At 40.8% G+C, this 20,322-nt stretch overlaps 1 protein-coding gene across 3 annotated transcripts in view; it reads right to left on the reverse strand.

Annotated features, from left to right (window-relative positions):
• Window positions 1-1,393: 1,393 nt before the first annotated feature.
• The window catches only part of GRK5 (G protein-coupled receptor kinase 5), a 171,225-nt gene continuing 152,296 nt past the window's right edge, over window positions 1,394-20,322 (reverse strand). For 2 of the 3 annotated variants that reach the window (XM_062579494.1, XM_062579496.1), the window contains 7 exons: window positions 16,115-16,152; window positions 15,210-15,299; window positions 13,645-13,853; window positions 7,135-7,272; window positions 4,655-4,792; window positions 3,644-3,775; window positions 1,394-2,834 (listed from right to left, as the gene is read on the reverse strand). In XM_062579494.1, the coding sequence (XP_062435478.1) occupies window positions 2,736-2,834; window positions 3,644-3,775; window positions 4,655-4,792; window positions 7,135-7,272; window positions 13,645-13,853; window positions 15,210-15,299; window positions 16,115-16,152 (844 nt within the window). In that variant the 3' untranslated portion in view covers window positions 1,394-2,735. Of the gene's footprint in view, window positions 2,835-3,643; window positions 3,776-4,654; window positions 4,793-5,701; window positions 5,927-7,134; window positions 7,273-13,644; window positions 13,854-15,209; window positions 15,300-16,114; window positions 16,153-20,322 lie in introns of those variants that run through there. The other variant, XM_062579495.1, reaches the window with a different exon arrangement.

A 20,322-nucleotide genomic window follows, 5' to 3' on the forward strand; every position in this document is an offset into this window, starting at 1 on the left:
TTCCCTAGTCTATGCACAGGATGAAGTCAGCTGGGAATGTACAAGCATATCGCACACAATGCTGTTAACAGGTGATGACTTAGAGTGATAAAAACAGGTTATAGTTGCATGACATTAGCAGTTGTCCAGGAACTAGTGTGTGTCTTGTCTCAGGTACACTGATATACACCAGTGATTTGGCTAAGATCTGTTCTTCCACTTCTCACCTACATTTATTGAAATCAGGTGAAATCTCATGTGTCATTGAAGAAAGCCTGTGAAAACCTCCCAGAGGAAGTATGTCTTTATCCAAAGTATGTTAAAATGACTGATCAGGTTCTTGTGCTTTACATCAGGCTGAGAATAGAGCTAGAGATAACAGGCCCCTATGGGCATTGTTGCTTTCACCCCTGCAACATTTCATTCCCCTCCTGAAACCATTATAGTTTCATTTATAGCTGATCCAGAATGAAAATCACTCAAAATTTTCATCTCCTCTTTTCTCCCTACAATCTTGCACCTTGCCTAAGATCTGCAATGCCATCATCTGACCTAGGAGAGTGGCTGAAGTTCTCCCTGAGCACCATCTACACTGGGCATAGGAACTTCCTGGACACATTGACCTGAAGGAAGAAGAGGAATGTATTCTTGGTGATATTATGGCACATTTACAAAGCTTCCCTACATGTCTCCCAATGATCAAGAAAACTGGAGGCTTTTGGAATGATGTGTGCTTTCATCTCAACACATTTTGCTCCTGATAAAGGCTCCCAAGTCCTATCTCCCTTCTTTGACTTTTTTCTCATTTATGCAAATTCTGACCCTGTTCTATTACTCTCCCTCATGACCTCATGCTGTTTTAGTAAATCATATCATTTTTCTCATTCACAGCTTTGCCACTACTGACTTGCATCGTCTTCCTTTCTTCATTGGCTGGATAGAACATATACATGACAGTGTAATGACTTTTGGCTACTTAAGACTTCTGCAGGAATAGGTGCTTCCTCGTGCCCAGGGATAGCTATACCATTAACCAACAAAGTTTCACACGCACAGGCTGACAATCAGATGTTCCCTATTGACCCAAAAGTGTAAAACAATCAGTGCAGTCTAGCCAACACTGCAAAGAGTATGGTGAACTAACCTATTTTACAGGTTACACTTTTGGACTATTCAGACCTTGTCTGCACCTGGGGGACAAAGTTTTTCCAATTTCTCTTGAAGAAAAGCAAAGATATTTTATGTCTGATCTGGCATTCTTAATAGCAGATACTAGCTTACTTGAGAAGAACATAATTCTGGTGCCTAAGGTACTGCTACTGATCCTGACTTATCCTATTTATACTAGTGGGAAGAATGTTTTCCACAATGGTTAAAGGATCTGGACAAAGAAGGATGGACCAAAGGTGGGAGCTATTATTTCATAATTGACATTTTATTCAATTAAGTGGAGGACTTAATTGATAGGATGAGCCATGGTTTGTTTGGCATGACACTTCACACATAAAAGAACTGTAAATGCAGACACAACCTGCAGGTTCTACTACTTCTCAAAAATGGAGACAGGTAAAATAAAAATAGATGTGATGTGACATAAGCAGATCAGATCCCATTCTAAACCTCCATAGGTCAGCTCTAGAAAGCTGACATGAACTCATGGTCAGCACAAAACAGCCTATTGAATTTCTCTCTTGCTACCTGTTGGATATGAGCAACTGTGGAAATGCCTTGAACTTCTGACTGTAACACTGAAATCACTTAGAATTTTGCTCTTATTTCAGTGGGTGCAAGTTTCAAGTCCTTGAAAAACAAATGATCAGTTGTTTTCCTGGTCACCTCTCACTCAATTTTGTTCTTTCTCTCATTAGAAATAGCACAAAAACAGTGAAGTAAAAGGGCTTAAAACAGTATTCCCTTTCAAACTAAAACATTTATGATGTTCTAACAACATAAGTAAGTGCAAATCTCAGCTGTGCTGGTCCCATGACATCAAAAACCTTAGGCTTAGCAAGTAGCATTCTTAAATGCATCAAAGCCTTATCAGTATCTTTTAGCATTTTATGTGAGACATTACAAATTAATGAAGTGGAGAAATGTATGCAGTGTTGCTGTAAACCAAATATACAGATGTAAAATAATTAAGAATAAACTGTTCCATAAAAATGCATGTCAATAAAACTCAGTCTGATAAAGTGGAATATGAATAATTTTCTAGAATTACTAAAAAGAAGAATTTCTCATTTGAGGCTCTGGAAGTCTTGAGTCACATTTCTTTTTCTTTAAAAAAAAGTCTTAAAACACATGGCTTTACAGCTGCTGCTTGGAAAATATACACCTCCAAAGTCTGACTTTCATTTAAATACAAATGTACAAAATGTAAACTGAGACAATAGAGAAATTTACAAAACTTTTCTTTAAAAATAATAAAGACAAAATTCAGTTCTAGCATGATGCTATTTAAATACGTGCAAGTAGTCATGTTCATTGAATTTCTATTGCAATGTTCTAAATAGACAAATTTGATTCACACAGTCTTGAGTGCCACCTCCAAAAACAGACCTGAGTGGAAATTTCTTCTTAAAATGTGAGGCTCCACTGGAAGAAAATCTCCATTTTGGGGAGATCCTTTTTTTTTTTTTTTTTTTTTTTGTTTTTTTTTTTTTTTTCACTCAGTGGTGGATGCTCTCTCATCCATAGAAGCTCCATAGATTATAGTGGAAGGATGCAACATGTTGTTTCATAAAACTCAGTTGGAACTAGCTGCTTCCAGTGGAGTTTGAACTTACATGATTTGAATTTATGTGGTGATTTAAACTGGCTTTTGAATTTGGAGAACTCTTTGAATTGTTCTGATGCTGTAGAAAAAAAGGAAAACAATGACAATCAGATTTACAAAAAATCCCATGCTTTCCTTTTACCCAACATTGCTCATATTATGGTTATATTGTACAACTGTACTGCAGGATTTTTGTTTGAAGATCCCTGGATGTAAAATATTCTTCACTTTCTTACCTGTGGTCTCTCTAGGTCAGAAGGAGCATGGGAGTTCTTGAGAAATGCAGAGAAGACAACACAGTCAAGCTCCAGGAGTAAATTCAATGTGCTGCAAACCGTCAGTATCTGCTAAACCTGACTAATGCAGAGAATACCTGCCAATACTTAGGCATAGCTTTAACCCTACACAAGCATATTGATCTAAGAATGTTATCTGAATCTGCGAATGGTACCATGGTGCCTCATGAAGGTTGTATGTATTCTCTGATCTACTCCTCTCTCCAGGGGCTTGGTTTCTTGCGTTCGTTCAACTTTTACATTTTCATTTTTTAAACACAATCCCAAAGATTTTTACAGGGAATCATCAGAAACATATAACTATTTTCAAAATGTGTTTAATAAAAAACCTAGAATACTGCTGAAAAATAGTCTGTGTGGAAGTTTTTAAGCAGGAAAAAATGTGATGAGTAATCCTAGGACTTCTAGTGGTAAAAAGTCACAAGAGGTAGATGGGAAACCTGGGACATGCAGTATTAGTCAGGAAATGTGACAGTCATCTCTCTGTAAGACATAGTATCTTTCTCCTAGCAGAAATATCACTAAAACATGGCTGTGACATTGGGCATCTAGACTATGGGAGGTTCCTCGTGTTAGTCATAAAAGATCTCACCTGTCGTTTAAATATTCTCTGTAGCAATCCTTTCTTGGGTGGCTCTGGGGGGTAGCTTTTATTTAGGTCTGGCGAAATAGTACCATTTGGTCCAAACACATTTAGTTCTTTGAAACACTCTGTTTCTATCATCTAGTGAAATACAGTAAGAAAGACAGACAGAAAGAAAGAAAGAAAGAAAAAAGACAGAAAGAAAGAAATGATCCATCAGCATTAAATATATTCCAGTAGTGCTAGGTTGTTCAAAGTCAGGATCAAGTTCATCAGCTGCTATTAACAGCTTGGCAATGTGTTAGGAGAGCTAACAGCTGAACTCCTGTTGGTGGCTACAGAAGGTAAATGGGATACAAGAAAAAGAGAGTCCACTCTCTACGTTTCGCACATTGGTGCTAATAGACTTCTAGTAAGAAGTTGCCTGATAAAGCTTTCTATTCTTCTCTTCTTTTTTCTGGATAATATTAGGTAAAGACAGGCACACTCAAAAAACCCAGTTATTAGCACCGCTCCACCCAAGGGAATCTGGCATTTGATCCACACTTGTATTATGAATCTGGCTCTGTTTTGATAGCAAAGATCCAAGACTGAAAACCCTAGAGCAGTTCAAGATCCAGAGTCAACTGGTGCAGCTGGGACCCACAGCAGATACAAAACAACGGGTGAGATCAGGATCACAAACAGAGACACATTAAGACATTCTCACATTAAGACTGCTATCCCTTCTGCAGAAGGTCTCCAGAGCTGTTGTCAAAATGCTTCTGTGGAAATTCAGGAGAAGGAAGTGCAGTAGGATCCTCGCCAATTTACACAACTGTGCAGAGCCAACAGATACAGTCACCTGAACCTGACATCTGTGGTACATTATAGATCTTGAAAGAGTCCATTTGTAACTTATGAAAGCATTAGAGTCTGGCAAGTTAGCTGGTAGCTATATATAATTGGAATGTACAGCTCCTCTTAAACCATCTGTGTTAAGGGTTTTATTGGGGTAATTTTGCTACGATACGTCCTTACCTCATTTTGCCACGGAATAGAGACTGATCCTGTGGAAAACTTGGAATAGAAATCATCATCTGTTTGGTCCAGGTTTACTCCTTTCACTGTGGAGAATTGCTCGATGTCTAACACATCCTTGCAATATACTGCTCTGGGCTATCTCAGCAGGAAAAAAAACAGCAAGAGAAAAAATACTTCTGAATCTGACCATGTGCTTTTATTCATGGATTCAGTCAAATGAGAATGCCTAACAACAAGTAACTATTTGCATCCTGCTTTTCTAGACTTGCTCTGCCTGCATGTTCATCATCAAAGGCCAACTTTGCTTTAAGCTTGTTAAGTATCCTACTTTGAAGTCCTTAAGGCATCACCACAAAGTGGGTTTTAGTCATCCATGTAGCATATGGCTAGGAGGAAAGGGAATAAGGACAGAAAGAGTAATAATCAAAAATCAATATTTCAGAAGTCTTTTCTTTTAGAGGGGGAACAAGAAAAAAATTGAAATGTTTACGAAAGACACACTGGAGATGGCTCTGAAATGGTACCTCAAATAGAACTGTCATTCTGTTCAGACAGCTGTGCGTTTTGCAGCTTGAAACTTTAAAGGAATGTATAATAATTGCTAAAGAAAACAGAAGAGGTTTGGCATTTTTCCATTGTTTTTATTAATAGCTCAGCCGCTGGAAGCTGTCCAGGATCACCTCTATTAACTCTCTTAACTTGGCTACATTTCTTCAAACAAATAGTCAAACATCTTTATCTTTTTTAAACTACTTAATTTTCTGAGATGACAGGCAGAACTCTACAATGACACTGCTTTTAGCTTGTATTCCAGCAAGAAACCATAGGAAGCAGAAATACTTATTCCCAATTTATCATTATAGTTAGTGTGGTTATGTGCATGCCTAGAGAGTTCCCACCAGCAACACAAGGCGCAGGAGCACCTGAGGGGCAGGCAGCTCCTCAGGGACTGCCCAGCCTGCAGAACTCAAGCACATGCTGAATTTTGCTCTCTTTGCCTGGTACCATGGCTCTGAACCCAGGGATCCCGCTGTGCAGTATTTTGTCTAGAACTGAGCAGTGTGACCAAACCAATCAAAGTGATGCCTGCCGAAGACATATTTGCCGGAGGCTGCAGCCCTCCACACCCCTAATGGCTGCAATCCACAAAATTATTGTGGAGAAAGAATAGTCTAGAAGAGGATGGAGAGACGTGGGTTGGATTACAACCTCTGCCACTGGCTGTATAGCTTTGGGTGATTCAGCTGACTCCAGCAGAGGCTTGGAAACCTATGGATGAAGGGACGAGTAATTTAAATTAGGGTCAGCCCTTGAGTTCCCAAGAAATAGCCATAAAAATTTATGTACCTCTGCCTTAGCAAAAGCACCTATAAGAGGTGCCTTCTAGTCCTTACATGCCACAGTTAAGCTTTTGATATACTTTGGTGAATCCCAAATTTGAGCCAGAATTTTCTAATTTTCTACATCAGAAAGAAGTAGTAGCTTGTCTCCTGTTTCATCCCACTGAAACAGGTCATAACACCATGGGCTAATTGGCAGGAATAACTAGGCCACATAGTAAAGTGTAAAGCAAAACCAGAGCAGCTAAAGTAAACTTCTGCAGCTTTCAAACCACTTTGGTTTGGTTGAGTTCACAGTAATGTGAACGAAAGCTGCCAAGATGTTACTTTCGTTAATATGTTAAAACAGCAGTGTTTACTCAGAGCCATATGGAAACTTTAAGGATAGAAGGCCTAGCCAGAAAGACAGGCCTCCAGAAGGAAAATAACCAGATAATTCTGTGCACTGGGATAGAGATCCATGCCATAAAGAAGTGGAAAGTTTTGTTATTGCCAGTGCAACCAAGACTTTCAGTATGTGCAAGACTGGTAAACCTGAGGAAGAAGGTTCCACTTCCCATGAACACCGACAAGATCAAAATGCTATCTCAGGTCCAAGCACTCTGTCCTAGGTGATGCTTGATATCTGAACTTGGTTTGGACTTTCTGCAAAGAGCACCTACTTTCATAATGAGCAATCCATTCCTCACAGTGCTTTGGTCTTTTTAGTGCTAGTCTCACATTTGTGTATAAATCTCTGTGTCTGTATCTATACATGTGGCTTTCATTGCTGAGTTTTCTGAGTGCCATCTGGTTTGGATCGTGTTTTTTTCTTACATTACTCCTATAGATAAGTTTGGGAACCGAGGCGTGAACAGATCAGGTGCTGTTTCTAGCATCACACAAGAAGACTGCAGTAAGGCAAGTGAGAATGAATCAAGTCCCTGGGTAACACCCTAACTACAAGTCCACTCATCTTGCGTGCACACACCTGTCTACAGAGCAGCTCTCCTCCTCCCCACAGCCTCCCCCCTCCAGCTCCACTGCTTGTCACATCGTCCTATGGCTGCCACCCACAGAAGACAGGTCTAAGAAGAGGACATTATTTTAGAAATAAATTTGTAACAGGTCTGTGTATGTTCTTTCCATTGTACTCACATCAGGGACAAAGGGAGGATCCAGCATTCCTGCTTCTAACCTCTTGAAATTCATGCTCTTGAAAAAGGGATGCCTCTTCACTTCTGTTGCACCTTCCCCTTGACATCCCAGCCGCTGCTTCACATCTTTGGTGAGGAGCTGAAACATGCCCAGAGGAATGGTAAGGAAGTTAGAAAAATAAGAGCCTCACAGTGATACTTTTTTCTCCACATTTTTTTTTTTTTGAATGTGTTCAGAGAAGAGTACAGAGGGGAGTTGTAACTATTGTCACGTAATGGTCAAAGCTAAATGGATTAGGATCCACTCTTCTAAATGCTGATCATGAAAATTACCTGCTGTAGAGTGTTTACAAACAAAATAGAGATTGCTTCTTCCTCTTACTTTCAGTGAGCACTTTGGAGAATAGATCTGGCATGCTCTCATAATGTATACATATATCTCCATATTTATCAGTTCCCATGTGCTTTTTCTCATTTTTTTCGCATGTTACTCTTGTCATAATAATTTTCCTATGTTGCTTAGACTGGGTTACTTCACCATCAAATTCTATTTTCCCCTACCCATTACAGTATATTCCAATATAGCACATCACACATCAACCCAGTTGTTTTTGTTCACTAGCCTGTCTCTGTAGAAGTCAAGGGGAGTTTCATCCATGGCTATACGTCTCCACCCAGAAGATGCACCAGTGCACTAGCATTAGTAATTATCCTTAGTTCAGCCTTGCTTGTTTTAAGAGAAGGGCAATGTATTACTTCTACATGCTACAGCGAGACCTGTCTACTTGCAGCATACACTTTATGGAGCAGCAGGGGCTTACTCAACCCAGTATCCTTGGTCTATTATATAAAAAGGCCTGCATAAACACAAACACAGACAAAAAAGGGGGATAGCAAGCGAGGACCAAAACTCGTGGGGGATCTTATATGCAAGCAGAAAGGAACCAGCTGGCTCAGTGGAAGGCCAGTACTGGCAGTGACCAGCCAGTGGATGAGGACACAGAACATGCTCCTAACTGACTAAAATGTCTCTCCTTTTAAATCATATTCAAGAATTGAATGGGTCAAATCAATGTGTTAAAAGATGGCATCTAATAGTTGAAGAGAGACAGAGCTCAGCATACAATGACTGGTGCATCAGCATGCAAATGTCCACTTGGGATAGGGGCTTTTCTTAATGTACCGCTGATTTCAGGTACTCTGCTGAAAAGTGAAACTAAATGTGGTTAACGAATTTGTTTCCTTTTATTTCCTCCATTTGTCTTTAAGAAAGCCTGCATGGATATTTGCTTAGCCAAAGCAGGGGCAAAGTTTGCAAAAGAATAACTCATAACTCATTATGATCTGCCTGGAGATTTCAATTGCCTTTAAAAAGATGCCTATCTCCCTGCTCAGCTGAGCACACAAGGTGCATTGCAAACAGTCAAAAGTTTTTAGGTTATCTTCATCGGAGCCTCCACTCTGCAGGAAAGAATGAATCCTTACGCTGCAACTTTACTGGGAAAATGAAAACGCCAGCCTTTTTCCACAAGAAAGGTTCGTCTCCCGGAGTCTGGCAGGTAGCCGGGCAGACACCCCACTGCTGATCTGCCCTGGTTACCTGATTTCCCACAGGCTGCCCGAAGGAAAGGGCCGAGCCAGCCCGCATCAGCACCAAGGCTGCAGCACGGCCCCAGCACCACTGGGGAAGGGAAGGGAGAAGGGAGAAGGGCAGTAGGGAGGCAGCAGGGATGGTGCTGCCGGATGGAGTTGGGGTGCGGTAGCGTGCTGGGGGCCGCCGGGAGGCAGCAGAGGAAAGGGCACTGCACCGCACCGCCTCCACTGCACTGCCTGCACCGCACAGCACTGCACCTCATCGCACCGCACCTCATCACACTGCACCGCACTGCCTGCACCACACTACACCACATTGCACCATCTGCACCACATCACCTGCACCGCACAGCACCGCGCTGCACCACCCACATTGCACTGCCCTGCATTGCACCACACCACAGTGCACGTCACTGCACTGCAGCCGGGGCTGCGGCTGGGCACCACACCGTGGCGGAGTGATCCACTGCCAGCCGGATAACGAACCCCTTGGGAAAGGGTCCTGATGAGGAAACAGTCTTGGAGCAGTGCTGGAGACTCTTCGGTGGGGCGAGGCAGCTCTACCCTGGAGGCCTGGAGGATGGGAAGGTTCATGCCTCCCCCTCCCCTCCTGGGCTGCCTGCCCAAAGGGGACTTGTCTCTCCTGCAGGAGAGAGGACTGGTCTGGGTTCCCTGAGCACCTGAGACCTGGAGGGTACTGGTCCTGGCTGGACAAGTTGTTGGGTCTCTTAAAGCTGTATCTGACAGCCAGGACAGTCAGCAAGCAGTGACTTGCCTTGCAGTCTGCCTGGGGCTCACTCAGGAGGCAAATACAGTTGGGAGGGTTGGAGAGAGAGAGAAGCATTTTAGGGGAATAGGTAGAAAATCAGGCATGACTCTGGAGGAAGATGGGAACATGGAGCCAGGCAGCTTCCCTGCTAGGGCAAGGTTGTCTGGAGATGATGCTTGCAGGCTTTTCACCTCAGGGTATGTCTCTGTACCCTCAGTGCCTCAGTTGGTGCCTCAGCCCCATGATCTTGATGAGGAAGAACCTTGAAAGGACTGTTTGTTATGTATGGGAGGTCTGTAATCTTTCTTCTGGTGCCTGCCTAGCACTGGGTTTTCCTGTGTTCATCCTTGACTTACAGGGTCACAGCTCTTTAGGCTTCTCTGAACACTCTGCTAACCACTGAGCGTCAGTGGTTTTCTTATCTGACTTCCACAGTCTGCTCTGTAAACACATCCTCAGTTCTGCTCTTCTTGCTATGGGGCTCATTTCCAGCTTAAGATATCAAATGGCTTTCACAGAATGTGCCCCACATATGCAGCAGACTGTTCTCCTGCCAATGCTGAGGCTTGTGTTCAACTCCTTTTGCCTCAGCAGTAGCAGCTGCTGGGCAGAGGAGACTGCAAAGATTGAGGGATGGGTGGGAAAGCCAGTGGTTCTGGCCATAATGCAGCTCCCAGATTCCAAAAATCAGGCTCCCTTTCTTCCTCCCAGCTTCCTCTTCCTCTGGTGCTGCTGCTGTCTAGCTGACAATGTCTGCTCTGACTGGTCACCAAAACTGTAGAGAGAAAGCAGCTCTCTGGGCTGGACTGCTCTAGCACCCTTGCTATTGGTCTGCGCAGAAATCATGTGCATTCTTTAGATAAGAAATATAACCTCTGGAAACAAGGTCTTTTACACCTGAACAAATGACAGGTGAAGAGAGTGTCTCAGCTGTGTCAGTAAGATTTTGCCTAGAAACAGTGGCTTCCTTTTGTAGAAAGTGACACTCTCAAGCCACACCTGGCTCAAAATCACTGTATTGGCAAAGCTGGTGGTTGGGAGTGTGACTGTTTGAGCACTAGCACTGCATAGGATCTGGAAACTTTGCAAAGAGTCCATTATATTGAGTCTGCTTTCTCCAGGGGAGGTGTTCTCAGAGTCTCTGGGAAGTGGAGGATTTGAAGAAGCATTTCTATACCTTGCCATTCCCTGAACACACAGTAGATTCATGTAATACAGCATCATACAAATGCAATTCACCAGCTAGACAGTTCTGATGGCTTCTGTTGTGGATACCAAGAAATAACATGAACTAGAATATTTTCCAGAAGGCAAAGTCAGATAAAGAGAAAGACAGAAAGACAGATAAAAGAGCAGCTATTCCAGGCAGCACTAATGAACTTTAAGGTGTGATAATGTATGAACTAGTTGGTTTCCAGGATTGAAATCAAAGAGCAATAGTAGCGGTAAGATGATGGGAGTTTCTGCTCATGAAAAAAAAAAAAAGAGATTCATTTTAGGGAAAAAGAATCCGTCATCTTTTAGTTGGTTAGAGAGGCACGTCAGGAAGGAAATGGAGATACTTTTTGTGGAATAAAATGGGAGTTGTAGGAATAAAAAACAACAGGGAAGGTAGTCTAAAAATGCCTGGGGAAAACATAGACTAACAGCGCACTGACAGAGTGAAGAAGAGCACAGCAATAAAGGCCCATCCAGTGCTGTTGATTTGAACACGCTTCACGTCACATCCATGGATACAAGACTGCACTTGGGGAAACATACATGTATATCAATGATGTACGAGTCACAACAATAACAAACAGGGAGCATTTCCTAGAAAGACTGGATTTTTTCACAGAAAAATAAACATGAAGCAGTTATGTTATATGGGAACTATGGGTTGAGGAACTTCCCAGAAAGCCAGCTGCCCCTGTTCCTAATTATTTATTATTCATCTCTGTTTCAATCCAAAATAAGGGCTGATTTATGGGAAATAACTTAGAAATTGAAACATGGAAATATGGGATGGATGCTGATTCATGGAAGCTATGATATGCGCCTGCAAACATGCAAAGGGCATAAACATCCAGGAGGGGAAGGTTGAACTGGGGTAACACTAACAGGTTTTCATATGAGTAAGTGAGTAAAGACATGTCCTGATAGCGAGGATATCAGATCATGGAGCAAGCTTTGAAGAGAAGGTATGAGAAAGTTGACTTTTTCTATTACAATTTTGTGCTTCATTTTGTAGGCATGATGGGATCTTAATTCTTCCTTTTTTGTTTCCTTGATAAGATACTTGTACAAAGCAACAGGGTTCTGGTTTTCAGCAAAAACAATCAAAAGTGTTTGAGAGAAAATATTTAAATCTTGGATTTTTAACAATATCACTTGATAATATAAATGACTTTTGGATGGAGAGTCACAAATTCCATTATGCCCAGTATCAGAAGTAAGATTTTTTCAGTCTTAAGGCACAGTAATATAAACATATTAATGCTCACAAATGACAGGGCTATCTTTTGATACATCGAGAGTTTGCACAAATCACCTAAGCAAACATACCACATGATGGGACAGTGAAGCAGTAATGACCGAGTTGTTAGGAATGGTTTACACACAGCTCGTCCTTGCCTGAAGCAACGGAATGAACTAGATGACCTCCTGAGGTTCCCTGAAACCGTAGTTTCTATGGCTTGAAGATGAAAATGACCACTACAGTATAATGACTGCCTACTCTCCCGTAAGTGGTAGGTCATCTCGAGCACTATCCCATCAATGCTAAATTTAATTCCGCTCATCTTTGACTTTTCATGGGCTTGGTTATTTTACAGTGAATTATACTTCTATTGTGCCTGCAACAAGAATATCATTTTTGCTTCACAACATTTCAGTTTCATGTACAAACTTAATGTTGTGAAACACACAAACTCTCTGCCCCTCCAGCAGAATCTCCTCCTTACCTGCTGGGAGTTGAGACGCTACCAGGTAAGAGATGGCAGGCTGCCAGATGTGCTGCCAGAGCACATTACATGGTCTGTACGGGCCAGTGGCTGTCCTAGATCCTCTCATGCTGACATCACTGGGGGCTCTGAATCTCAGATTAAGGGCAATATATGGCCTAGAGTGTCTATCAAGAGTGATGTCAGTTAATTACTACCCTAGGGACTCAGCAGTGAATTGGTGCACTGTGAGTTAATGACTTCCAGGCATGATACTTGGCAATGCTACAATTATTATTTTGCAAGGAGACCTCAGTGTCTCTAATGAAGCCAGCCAATCAGAATGGTGTTGATATGCTATTCGCTTGCCTGTTGCACAAGATACTGGTGAAACTCTCACTACCTATTTGTTGACCTTTCCTTCCCTTCATTTTCCCTCTACCAGCATACATTGATATGTCAGTGTCTCCAAAGAAGACTTCTCTCTTTAGCAAACAACATCAAGAATAAGGCCATATCCTTCTCTAAATCACTATTCAGCCTTCTAAAAATGGATGTTGACAAGATACTGGTGAATTCAGACACAGCTTTGAGATTTCTCAGAGGGTTTGAGGATTTCCATTGTCAGACAGGGCTATTGTGCTATGAAAATGTCTCCCAGCTGAAAGGGTGAGAAAATATTTTAAAGGACAGCTCAACAGTATTAAAAAAAGCTGGATATCCTGGAACCCTGGGGGAAAAAGCTGCTAACAAAGTTAGTGAGATAGGGTGGGACAACATTTGAGTGTCACAATAATTTCATTGCATAATCTTTGTTCTGCTTACCCCAGCTCTCACCAAAGACAATGGAGCCATGGGGTGTTCAGTTCCTTGCAGGAGACACCAAGGGCCTTGCATCACTAAGTCCTTTTTATTTTTTCTACAAGATTATAAAAGTCAGAACTGCATTCTTGGCTGCAAACTAACATTCAAAGTCTCATGAGAATAGATACTGCTCTCCTTGCCATAGAACTTTGGAGAAGACTCAGTATGACTGTGATGAATCTCATGGAAAAGCAAGCCCAAATAAACACAATATGAATGAATGGAAAATGCAGACATCCCATCAACAGATGAGCTGGGTTAATCCTTGTCTCTGCAGCCCCTGCATGGCTCTGCGTTACCTCTCACACCATGTCAGATACAGCTGGCTAATGAAGCTGCCACACTGGACCTTGAAGCCCCTTACCATTTTACAGATGGACTTGGCATCCTCAGAAAACTTATGGGAGTATACTTCTTCTGTCTCCAGCACTCTCCTGTCCACTTCTTCTCTCTTCACTTTCTCTTTCCTTCCACGAAATGGTGATTGCCCAGCAATCATTTCATAAATGAGGCAGCCTAATCCCCAATAGTCAGGGCTGAGTGTGTATCTCTGGTTGTTCAACACTTCTGGGGCTGTGGAGGAGAGAGATGCATCTTGTGAAAATGCTTGACCTTTACATAGGCAAAGAAATAAAATTTCTAACAGTCCCTTTTTGGTAACTGAATACATGCACGCACACACACGTGCGCATGTACACACACACACACACACGCACACACACAGAATGGCAGATAAAATATAAAAATACTTCCTGATTTCTGTCGACCTATTTACAGAAATGCAGCGTGCTACATGCCAAGTTCATATACAAACTCAGACCAATCAAAAACAAAAAGAAGTTGAAGCTAAGTATTAAGCAAACACATTGCCAATCTTAGAAGTCCTTCCAGATTTCTCCATTTAGAAAAGAAATGACATAGAAACACCCATCCTGTAAACAACAGTGACATTTCTCCAAAAGCAAATTCTGTCTTTTCAGTCAATTTATAACATTTTTCCCTTTAAAAGCAAATTCATTTGTTTTGTCTTGCAAACATCCAGTCTGCCTTGGGCGTACGGTCACTTTCTTGCAGCGATGCTCACCCTCCATACATGCCTATGAACACACACGCACACACACCTGTGCGCATGCGCACGCAAGCGGGGAGTCTGCCCACAGCCTTACACCAAGATAACAAAATTTACAAATGACAACTGATTTGCTTGCTTGCATTAAAGTCTCCGTATGGTGTAACAGTGGTTCATATCAGTTGGTTTCTCTTTAGTCAAATAAGTGTATTTGTATATATGTATTCACATATTAGTCAAATAAGCATATTAAGTGTATGTGTCTTTATTCCAAAAAATGTATCTGCACAGAGAAGGTATGGAAATAATTATATTGAGCTTAGAAAATATATTTAGTTAAATCAGGGAATGTTTTGTTTTACCCACATACAAATCTGTACTTGTCTTGTGTACAGGCTCCTTGTGTCCAAACAGCAAAACATAGGTGTGTATGTAAACATACAAATACATATGCATAGTATAATTTCTTTTAAATAATATACAAACTAGCATCTAGAAAGAGACCTATTCCTTCTTTTATGCACCCTCCTAAACTAAATAACCCTCCTAAAATAAATCCATGTTGCAGTAACTAGAAAGCCAGTTATTGTCTCCTCTTTTAATTTGCTTTGCTGATTTAGAATTATGGACCGGTTCCACAGCAGTTTCTGTCAGTCTCATTAAGAGGTTCTGTGGTCCCTCCTTTTGCCTACTTCTAACTTCCACTGGCATGATTACTTGGGCTGTCTCAGGGAACTGAAACAGTTGAATGTAAATCTTTTTTTATTCTTTTTTTTTTCCAGGCCTACATAGCAGAAATATCTCCAAAGTCCAAGTAAGCTCAGTAAATTATAAAAAAAGATGAGCTACTGAGGACTTACCCATATACCCGACTGTTCCTACCCTTCCACGGATTGATTCGCCCTCAGGAATTTTAACAGCTAGTCCCAAGTCAGATATTCTAATATGACCTGGAAGGAAAAAAAGGAACAAAACAACACAAAGCAGCTATGACTCCAAAATAATCAAAAAACAAAACTGTTATCATCACTGCTATATTCTTGCAATTTATTGTTCTGAAATTTTAAGAAACAAGTGTTTCAAATCACTAAATTGGAACAGATTCATTGATAAGGAAAGGAGGAATTATTAAGGATGTTATAATGCATTGAAATTAATTCTAACAGTGAGGCTGAGACTAGAGTGGATTGTGTTGGGTACTTTAAAACAAACCAAAAAAAAAAAAAAAAGGCAATGAGGAGCACACTGTAGGGAACTGTCTTGAACAGATCACAGTGGATGGATGGGCAGACCTAAGTCTGTAACTCTGTAATGGCTGAAGGGGCTACATCTGGTCTATAACTCAGCATGACATTTGATTATTGCTGCCTTCAGCAACAAATAGTATCTGGATTTGCATCAAACAAGAGCTGGCTCAGCAAAGGATGAAAGTGCTTTTGACAACGGAGAGCACAGGTTTAGAAATCACCGCTTGCTTTGTGTTGTGTCAGCCATGCAACTGTAACGATGGAAAAACAACGGAAAAAAGGCAAACACTACGAGCTAAGTCGCTGTCTCAAGAACACAACCTGCTGTGCAGCACGGCTGCTTCGTCAACCTGTGCAGCAAGGGACAGTACTTTATCAATCCCAAGACTATTAGTGTATTAGAGTATGCTGAGCCTCTTACTCACTTCAGAGCATTATTTGCCTCTGTGAGGTATGTATTCAAAACTAACCTAAGCTACTTTACTGTGAAAGAATCTCTGTAAACCTCTCAGACTTACCATAATCATCTAGTAGGATATTTTCTGGCTTCAAATCTCTGAAAATTAAAGATAGTAGTTATTTGTATGCAGCTGGTCTGATAGTATAGGCAGAGAACAGTGCACAAATGCATTTATTACCAGTAATAGACCAACTGGGGGTCAACCCATACAACAAAGAACTCATGAAACCAATACAACTTTCTACAACTTACTTTACAGATAGACTGAAACCGTATGTCTTTTTCTAAACTGAAGTTGCATTTTTTTTCACTAAGCTAAGCTTTTACTTCATAATCCACTCTATATTGGACCCATCCATCTAATCAGTAAGCCCTACAAATGAAGCCTTATTACCCTGCGTGTTGTTAAAATTCAGTAACATTTCCCATTATAAAATCTTTTATTAAAATAAAAATATTGAAAATTCTAAAATACTGTATTTGTATATAAAAATGGAAATAGTAATCAGCTGGGCTCAAATTTTCTATGCCTGGTACCTGACTTAGGACAAATACATGAATCTGTGTGTATGCACTTGTGTGCATGTACAATAGTTTCAGTGGAAATGGTTCAGCTAACTTGGAAAGTAAGAGAAGAGGGCAGAGAAGGGAATGCTTTACCCAGATTGAAATCCTTCTTACAAGCATTTGTGAAACTCTAGTGTCTCTGTGGTTTGGAGTAATGCCATGAAAATTGGCAAGATGGTCACTCTGATGTCAGAGATGTGCCTTTTACTGTTCCCACAAAAAAAAAAAAAAAAAAAAAAAAAAAAATCCCCAAATCTGGCCAGGTTAAACGTCTGAAAAATCTTAGTTTTCGTATATTTAGCAAAGCCTTGGCAGGTCATTCTTCTAAAGAATTTGTCTGCACCAAAACTGCTCCACCAGGTGCTGCTTCTCGATGCTGACCAGCCAGCCACGTGCCATCCCATCGCCTGACCAAGGCCACCTTTCCACATCTGTGGGGCTGAGCCCAACTTTGCAGCTGCAGCTGCTGTTCCTGGCTGTATTGTGCTTCTGCCAAACCAAGAACCAGAGAGCCTTCTTTTAACGCTCCCTTTGCAGATGTCCAGGCATAACAGATGAGAGACATATAGCCTGATATTAATGCACAGGAGGGGGAAAAAACAGGTAATGGGAAATGGGACCTGAAGGTGTGAGGGCAACGACTGGGAATTGCCCTGCAGGGACAGTACAAGAAAGACCATGAGACAGGGAGCAGCAAGGACGGAGCAGGCTGCAGCTGGCTGCTGAGCCTGAAAAGGGGACTAAGGGGCCAAGGAAGGCAGGGAAATCATATTGCTACAACTTGCAACGTTCTGTCCTGACTTTTATCTGATTGCCTCCTATCGAAACGCAGCATTTAGCCTGGTGCAAATCCAAGAAGTGTTTGGCCTCATCATTTTTAAGGTCTGCTTGCATTTGTGAACCAGCTTGATTTTGTTACCTTCCCAGCAAGACACATCTCTTTTCAAAGAGTAACCCTTGCAACAGAAGCCTGTGCAAAATTTTGCCCTGTATTTCAAACTGTATTACTTCAATGCCTCAAATTTTCCTGTGAATGGAGAGGGCTATAAAATACTATGTATTTTATAGTTTTGACAAGGCTGTATGAAATTTCAAAACCTATCTTGTTCTTACTTGTTATATGACGCAAGAACATAGAGTACTACGAACAATCTCCTCTTCTTGCTTGCTTCAGACCTTCCTGACCTCTCAAGATAAACTTCACTGAGTGCCTAGTAGTACCAAGTCTACTTTTCAAATAAACAATACTGAAATATGTGAAGGGCAGCTGAAAGCTGAGGAGAATCTGAGAATTAGTAAAACAGACTACTGTGGGCTTTCCCTCCATATCAGAAGAATCCTTCCAATACTGGAGCAACATAGTTTATAGCACTTCTTACATTTTTAAAAAAATTATTCTGAATCTCTTAGGAATAATTTCCTTGAAAAACTTAGACTTTATCAGCTATGTCATTTTCCATTCCAGCAATTATTAGTCCCATTTAAAGCTGTAACTATGGCTAAATGAAAAGAGTTTTGCATGCAAGTTCAAAAATGATGCTTTCTGTGAGTATGAAAAGAGGTTTCATAAGGGCTCTGAGAAGAGCAGTTTAGTTTTTACAGTTCTTTGAGATTTGGGGCAATTAAGGCAGTCTTTCCTTCCCCCTAGATTTCAGTTGTCTTTTCTGTTTTCAGATTTCTAGCTCCTCTGGATCAAGGACCACTTCCTTTTCATGACTAACATTTGAAAGTTTCAAGGAGGAATGTAATTTTTGTACTGAAATAGCTGGAAGAAGTAAAAACTCTCCAAGGAGACAGTTAAATATAAGGATACTTCCATACAGTATAGCTGATTCCTCTTTCCATATGTAAATTACCTGTGCCTAAACATACCGAAACATAATTATACTGCTGCTGCTGCACCCTTGCTAGAAAGGCTATGCTGCATTTTACCAATACAAAGAAGAGCAAAAACAGCACAATTCACCATGGCAGACAAGGCTTTACTCTATATTTGTATAATACCTAGGACAATGTGTTCCTGAGGCTGACTGGTTCTTCCAGGCACTTATATATATATACTATCTATAATATTATATATAATATATTATATATCATTTATATACATATACACACACATATATCCACATACACATATAATTCGAGGAGGACCAGAATCTTTTTATGTTTGCTTTCCACAAACAATTGACCCGTTGGTCTTTACTAGCATATGGCTCTCAGGAAGTGTAATGTAAGCTCCATGTTTGGCAAAGCAATTCTGAATTCAATATGTAACTCTGATCCGGAAAGCTGGCCTGGTTGTTATCTCAGGTCATGTAAGTGGTGTGTTTCACTGTTCCATGAAATGGGGAGGTATTTTGGAATGTTGCGATTTGCTCACAAGTATTCTGTTCGTAGAAAATGAAATTAAGTCTAAGGAATAAGTTTTTTTGCTATGAATTATTCACCTTGATAAAACTGTAGCATTTAGTTGCTATATTTTGTTGACCTACATAGCACTTGCACAGGTCCCAAAACACTTTGCAGTATTACAAATTAGGGGTTTCTGCATATGCTCCTAAAATACTGCTAGAAAATGTCACCTACACAGATATAATGTCATTCATCATCAAAATAAAAGTGCCATCTGAGGTGAAAACTAGCAGCCCTTATAAGAATAACATGAAACAACTGCTTAAGGAAGCAGGATGCCATTTCCCTCAGAGCCTCAGCCTATTTTAGGTAGCCAGTTCTAATCCATTTTATGAGAAAGTGCCATTACTATGGGATTTTAACAGCCATGCTATGAATGCGCCTGTCATTTTCATCAAGTAAAGTATACTGGTGTTTTACATTTTATAACATTTCACATTATAGCACCTTCTAAGACTTCTCTGAATGTGGCAGGATGATTTTTAAGGATAAGGGAAGTCAGACACCTAACTATCCGATTTTACAATTGAAATTAAACACCTAATTCTATTTTGTCCCTTGCAAAAATCTTCTGAGCCCGTGCCAGCTAAACCAATATTTTATCTATGTAAGCCCTCCTTATGACAACTAGCACCAAGTGATAATTTGCTACAGGACTGCTCCAAGGAACAACAGTCTGATAATTTCTACATATACAAGCACATACATAATGCTTATTGTAGGCTGATCAATGATTTAAAGTGGTTTAATTTTTTAAGAAATCATGTTTTCATCTATTAATCATTGTTCCTGGATGTTCTTTCACCAATTTACAGGTCCTCTTCCGCTATGAATGCCAGCAATAATGATTTCACAAGATAGGATCATGAAGACAAAAAATAAATACTTTTTGCAATTACATTAGAGTTTGATTTTAACCTCCCTCCCCCCCCCACACACACATACACAAGCCACAAGAATTCCCTCTGGAAGCAGCCTGCTTATCCCGCAAATAAACCTTAAGATGCCTTGAAAAGTTGCTTGCCTATAGCTGTAAGCCAGCCTGGAAGCCAAGAACTTTAAACCTGTGCTTCATAAACTCGATGCCTTTTATAGTGCTGGCTGTGCTGTGCCTGCTTGCTGCGTCCGTGGCCCCGAGTACGAAGCAGCCAGCAGAACACCTCGGTTGTATGGCTGTAAATGTGCCTCCACCCATGTCTGCCATGTTATAGCCACCATCATGATCTGTTCTAGCTAATTAAACTGGAGTTTTCATGTCCTAGAGCATAAATCCATGTCCTTTGTTTC

This window comes from Rhea pennata, chromosome 7 (assembly GCF_028389875.1).
Source record: "Rhea pennata isolate bPtePen1 chromosome 7, bPtePen1.pri, whole genome shotgun sequence".
NCBI lineage: Eukaryota > Metazoa > Chordata > Aves > Rheiformes > Rheidae > Rhea > Rhea pennata.